The sequence below is a fragment of the Hippopotamus amphibius genome, chromosome 10 (assembly GCF_030028045.1).
Source record: "Hippopotamus amphibius kiboko isolate mHipAmp2 chromosome 10, mHipAmp2.hap2, whole genome shotgun sequence".
In the NCBI taxonomy this organism is placed as follows: Eukaryota; Metazoa; Chordata; class Mammalia; order Artiodactyla; family Hippopotamidae; genus Hippopotamus; species Hippopotamus amphibius.
Window position 1 is genome coordinate 3,397,759 of NC_080195.1, and position 6,761 is coordinate 3,404,519.

Below are 6,761 nucleotides of genomic sequence, written 5' to 3' on the forward strand. Positions count from 1 at the left end.
ATAAAAAAATGCCATTGGCGGCAACATGGATGGACCTAGAGATTGTCATACTGAGTGAAGTAAGTCAGACAGAGAAAGACAAATATCATGATATCATATATGTGTAATCTAAAAAATAAAATGATTCAAATGAACCTATTTACAAAACAGAAACAGTCACAGATGTAGAAAACAAACTTATGGTGACCAAGGACGGGGGGGTGGTAAATTGGGAGACTGGGATTTACATATACACACTACTATATATAAAATAGATAACTAATAAGGACTTACTATAGAGCACAGGGAACTCTACTCAATAGTCTGTAATGACCTATATGGGAAAATAATCTAAAAAAGAGTAGATACATGCATATGTATAACTGATTCACTTTGCTGTACAGCAGAAACTAACACAACATTGTAAATCAACTATACTCCAATAAAATTGAATTGAAAAAAAAAACAGGAACTGGGGTTTTAATTCTAGATAACTCAGGAGCAAACTTCTATTCCTAATTTTGAGTCCAATCTTTTCTCTTGTGCTCACAAGAAGTTTTAATTTAACACTCAATATCTACATACTAAAAGTTAATTTATTGACAGAGACATAAATCATTCATGTGTTTGTGTTATATACATAATCCAAGATGAAACATATATTGTACATTTTTGTTTCCTTTAAAGATTTTTTGTTACATAGGGTAAGTCATATATTCTTACTAAATTTCAAGTTACAATGTAAACATCAGTAATTCTAACCTCCAAATTCTATTTTGTTAGTTCGGGATTACATCTAAATCTCATGTTATTTATTTAAAAAAAAAAAAAGTTCTCTAGTTACAAAAGAGAAATTTCTTTATAATAAAATGATCAAGTTGTTTAATACAACTTTTTTTTCTATTAGTGCACATTTTGAGCTGCTAAAAACAGTGTTTGTACGGAAGTAAAACAACCAAAGACCATGAAAGCCTCTAAGTGATAACTTTCCTGACAACTCAGTGAGTCAGCAGCTCGCACATCCATCCTCTCACGAAAGTACCCTTCCTTTGAATTCCAGAGCTGCTTTAAGTGTTGTGAGTTAACTGTATTTGAGAAATAAACAACTGTTCCAAGATATAATGGGGGACAAATAGCATTACAGTCTCTACCTCAACCCTGTTCATGAGATTTCAGTACTATTTATAACTACTTTGCCCATCAACTAATATTGAAATGTTGTAACCTGGTTACACATTTGCCCTAATAATGAGCACATTTCTTATTTCACATCATTATTTTTCCTATTTGACATCATTCTTTATTCAAATTTTATATTTGTAAAGACCTACAGTGCTTGGCAGTCATTAGTGGAAGTCTGTTTCTGATGTTTTGCCAGTTTGTGAGGACACCTGGAATGGTCACTCTGTCCCCAGAATAGTTACCATACACTATTAGAGTGTCCACTCAAAGACGCATTCTAATGTGGAGTTAGGAGGAAAAATTAAATCGTTTAATAAAAACATGAAAGCATCTTCCTTACTTTAAGGACAAGAAACAGGCAGAAATGTGACATATTTGTTATTTGTCTCAATGAAAAATTGTAAGTAACTAAATATTTTATTTGAAGCCAGGCAGTCTCTTTCTTATCAGTCTTCTTTACTTTCTCTAGTAGAGATATCTGAGTAAAAGCATCGTGATTCACACATATAACTCACCAATACTGAGAAAGCTCTCTGAGGCACACATACGAATTTATATACCATTCACTGGTACCTCCGGACAAAATGCAATGAATCTAACTCTTCTAACCTTAATACTTCTACTGTGGATCCTGTTCTACTGAAAATGACAGCTATGCTCTTTCCCAAACCTTACAGTTATTAACATATAAAGTGCTCATAATAGCAACTTAAGAACGTAAGAAGAATACATTGTTTAAAGACAGGTAGTTGAGCAAATTAACATTTAAGACAGGTTTCCTTTAAATAGGACAGAATTATAGCAATTATAATAGAGTTACAGGGAATGGAAATATTGACAGAATTTTTTTTATTTTATAAGCAATATGAGTTTATTTAATTACTTTGGAACCCCCCCATGATGCCTGAACCTAAAAGGTACATAAAAGTGACCAAAATATTTTAAGATAATAAATTTGAAGATCATTTGTAGCTTTTCCCTCAGAACATGAAGTGCTTACAGCTGGAGAGTGAATTGCAAACCATACCCAAAAGACGACCAATCTGGGTGCATTTGTGATGGCTCCTGGGAAAATTTTCTTGCAGGAGCTGAGCGTTCTTTCTCATAGAAAAATATTTTTTACTTTCATATGCAATAGGCATCTTTTTTTTTCATTGAAAGAGAAAGAACTACTTTTAACACCAAGTCATATGACAATATTTGAGTAAACTAGATTCTCTATTTTTTGTCACGACTCTTTGCAGTTTTTATTACAATTCTTTCTACTATTATGAAAGATCACTATTCGCTAGTGGAATTATTTATGTGGAGTAAAAACAAGTAAATAACTAATAGTTAGAAGAGCATGAAAGAGGTTAAGAAATTTTGCAACAAATTAGCAAGCACTGCATATGTAGATACTTTGTCCAAACATCCAAATGTTGGCCCACAATGTTAGACAAGAAGAAAGTTTACCTAATGAACCCATAAAGGAGACAGCTGTATGCAATATGTCTCAGAAAGGGCAACTGGAAAAGTGTTTCTAAAAACAGACAATAATATTGGAGATGACTCAGAGAAAACTACAAGGTACATGATATTTGAAAATGCATAAAAAATGCAAATAAAATATATTTGAAATATATTCTGATTCTATATTTAACATATTGACTATACGGTTAATATATATTGGTATTTACATATTAATATATATTTATTAATATATACTTACTAATATACACTAATATGTAATATTAATCTATTAACTAGATGTAAAAATACAATTATGTATTTTTATAGCTGGAGGTTTTTCTCAATTCACAAAATTGCAAATAAAGTATATTATTTTTTGTATATTACTGCTAAGGTTAGCATGAGTGCCATTTTATTGATCTAAGCAGCCCAATTTCTTCTGCCTACTGTCAGTTTTTCTACAAGACCCTATATATTCAAGGAACTTAATCTCTAATTAATGCAGAATTTTAAAACCAGAGGCTAAAGTCTTATTTGCCATGTATGTATACACTTAAATATGTTCATCAGTTTGGCTAAGAAATTTCACTTTCTTTGAAAGGGATATTCCTCATTTCTTTGCCAAAATTAAAAAAAAAAAAGATGGATATAGTTGTACGGGTACAATTTTTTTTATTGGTGATAAATGAAAAATATAACTTAAAATCATTCAAGAAAATATTTTTCTTTCTTTGTGGTAAAAAAAATCATAGATCAAAAGAGAAAGCTAATGAGGAATGGGATATTTTATGATGGTACAAACCAAAACTCTCCAAAGAGTGCAATGTTCCTTCATGTTTTTACCCCACCCACCTGCGATGTTCTTTGTGTTGAATATATTCTCTGACAACATCAAGGTTCCTTTTGTTGTTCTCTAAATTGTACTCAGGCATGTACCTTTGTGCTTTTTCTCTCAAATCCACAGTTGCTTAAAAACAATGGTGTATTATAACTTTACTTAAATTTCCTTGGCAACAGTGTTTTACGGATCTTGAACAATTTGATATCTATTAATGAAGTCAGTGATTGCTTTCAGTAAGAAGCTACGATTTTAGGGATTGAAAAAAGTGTGCACAAAGCTCCAGTCTTTACTTTTTCTTTATAGTAAACTAAAATGTTCTCTCATCATTAAATTCAAATGTTAATCCCAGTTAGGTTTCAGAATCTGAGTGTGTAAAGCCCCATCTATTACAGGAAGAGCCATCACTTTACCTCACTTTCAGATTCCCTTGTTGGAGCTGCCCGTCATACACCGATAAAATATCGAAGTCTTCTTCAAGAGCAAAGGTGTGGAATGACAGCTGTATCCGATTGCGCTCTCCCGTGAAGATCATCCACGTGCAGTTGGCGTAGTTCGGGTAGCCGTGCGGAAACCCTGGACTCTCGATGGTGCCGTTGGGACCCTGGACTAAGCCTCCACAGTTCTGACCTGAAAAAGAAAACACACCGAAAAGCATGTAAGTTTGGCCTACCTTTGAAATATTCTTTTAAAAATTTTACAACCATGTGGGCCATTTCTTTTCTTTTCTTTTCCTCTTTTGGCCACGCTGTGCAGCTTGCGGGATCTCAGTTCCCTGACCAGGGATGGAACTTGCACCACAACAGTGAGAGCCCAGAATCCTAACCACTGGACCACCAGGGAGCTCCTTGGCCAATTTTTACAATGACGATCTTTTTAAAATAAATGTATTTACTTATTTATTTATTGGCTGCATTGGGTCTTCGTTGCTGCATGGGGGCTTTCTCTAGTTGCAGCGAGTGGGGGCTACTCTTCCTTGCAGTGGGTGGGCTTCTCATTGCGGTGGCTTCTCTTGTGCAGAGCTTGGGCTCTAGGCACGCGGGCTTCAGTAGTTGCCGCATGCAGGCTCAGCGGTTGTGGTGCCAGGCTTAGTTGCTCCACGGTATGTGGGATCCTCCTGGACCAGGGATCGAACCTGTGCCCCCTGCATTAGAGCAGGTGGATTCCCAACCACTGTGCCACCAGGGAAGTCCCTATAATGATTTATTGTATGATCCTTCATGCACAAATATTGAATGATAAACCCCTCCCTAAAAGGAAAGGAGAAAAAGAAGGAAAATATACAACATTTCGGAACTCATATGACAAATCTGGGGAAATTTTTTTTTACAGCTTCAGCCATAACAGACCACCGAATTTGTGAAACAAAGTTGGTGCCAGTTGTCCGCACGTTATCATAAGGAAACACTGCACACAAGATCCTTGCTGGGGAGATTACCTGGACAGATATAAAACCATTATTCCACTCTCTAAATACATACACATGTTAATATATCCAAATGAGTGTGATCTGAGGTGCTATGAATAGTTAGGGAAAAACCAATCTCAAAATTCAAACTGTCTGCACCCACATTGGTTAAAGTCCCACAAAGCCAAAGAATAAAATGAGACCACAGGAATCTTATCCAGTTGAAAACAAAGGGTGTTAAGAGAAATTAAATTATGCAGACATTAAGGAGCAGCCCGGCAAAATAAGGAACCTCCCCTCTATGGATGTCTTCCTGTTTATTTGGTGGGATTTACTAGGTGACAGAGAAGGGAGATGTTTGTTGAAATGATGGGCTCCACTAAAGAAAAGGCTGAGAATCAGGAATGGGGGAGTTTAGGCTTCCCCACTCAGGTTTACGGGGTGATCTAAACTTTGCTTACCCCTCTTATTCTCACTTCCCTTAGAGAGGAGGAATTAGGACAGACCAATGTTCAAGGTCTACATATTTGATGCTGTGATTAATAATAAGAAATATTTATTCATTTTTGTTCCCTCTGGCACAGAGCTCCGCAATCTCTTGGAATTTCCTAAGTGATTGGGGTGGGGGTTGTTATGTTAACGGGTCAGATTTTGGACCACACCTAGGGATGGGGCTGGTTGCCAGGAGAACTTCACCATGTGATTAGAGGGTTGCAACTTTAGTCCCAACCTCCTGACTTTTAGGGGGTGAGGGAGAGGGGCTGGAATTTGAATCAGTCACCAGTGGCCAATGATTTGATCAGTCATGCTTGTATAATGAAGCCTCATCAAAAGCCCCCAAACCCAGGTATCTACTCCTCTATGAAAGCCTTCAGGGACATCCTAATTGGCCCCTGCAGCTGTTTTGTGTTTTCTGTGCGTTACCCCAAAGTGTGCCTTCCACGACTATGGCTCAACCAGCCCGGGTGACAAAGAGCAGAGGCTAAGAGCAGGACAGGTGGATTATTTGAACTTCCCTAAGGAACACATTTTAACCATTTTACCCATAACTATTACAGACATGTGAGGGAACAAAATAACTCCTATCAAATCATTCCAACATTGAATTTGTCTGAGGTTAGCTCTTTTAAGTAACCTCTACAAATGGCTTGATGTGTTTCATTCCTTCTTAATCTGGCCAGTTTCCACCAAGATGTTTAAATGTATTTAAATGTTTTGACATTAGGAATATTAAGAGAGAATATTAAGAATAATCCGGGCACACTCAGATTCATGCATGTAGTAGAAACCCTTCAATACAAGTATTACCCCAGCTTTTATTGTTGAGCAACAAACAAAATTATTTCCAACTACATCTTACACTTAAAATAATATTCACCATAGTAGCTCTCAGTGCACTCAAATCTTTCATGGTAATATTATCAAATGCTTGTGGGAGTTTGCTAAATCTGAAAAAAAAATAATGAAACGGCTTTATGAGTTTAAAACCAAAGAACTAATAAGAAGCCCATTTGCCACTAAATTTAAATCTAACAATAACACTGTAACAAGTAGATATTAAAGCTGTGGGGTTTTGAAAGGTCTTTAAAGAAAATAGCTTTTCTGGTTTATCTAGCAATTCGTGTTTCATAGTAAATCAAAAAGTGAAGACTTGATTATAAATTGGAGGAAAGAAAAATAAATTAAACAGAAAAAGTGTCAGCTGGAAAGTAGTTACTATTATAGATCCATCATGGTGAACCAGATTATCAGATATTTAGATTTTTCTCCAGGGAAAAAACACTTAGGCTGCATTTGGGTACCAATTATTATAGGGCGTTTTGCAGAATGAGTCACATGTGATCCAGACATGGACTTTTCCAGGGCTCCTGTTACAAACTTAGGGAAGTGCTCAAAAGTTCT

General features: G+C 35.8%; 1 protein-coding gene across 1 annotated transcript in view; it reads right to left on the reverse strand.

The window, feature by feature from the left end:
• The window catches only part of CSMD1 (CUB and Sushi multiple domains 1), a 1,409,269-nt gene extending 1,405,111 nt beyond the window's left edge, over nt 1-4,158 (reverse strand). Inside the window, exons 1-2 of the mRNA XM_057697717.1 lie at nt 4,125-4,158; nt 3,865-4,081 (exon numbers count right to left, since the gene is read on the reverse strand). Of these exons, the coding sequence (XP_057553700.1) occupies nt 3,865-4,081; nt 4,125-4,158 (251 nt within the window). The remainder of the gene's footprint in view (nt 1-3,864; nt 4,082-4,124) is intronic.
• Between the last annotated feature and the right edge of the window lie 2,603 nt (nt 4,159-6,761).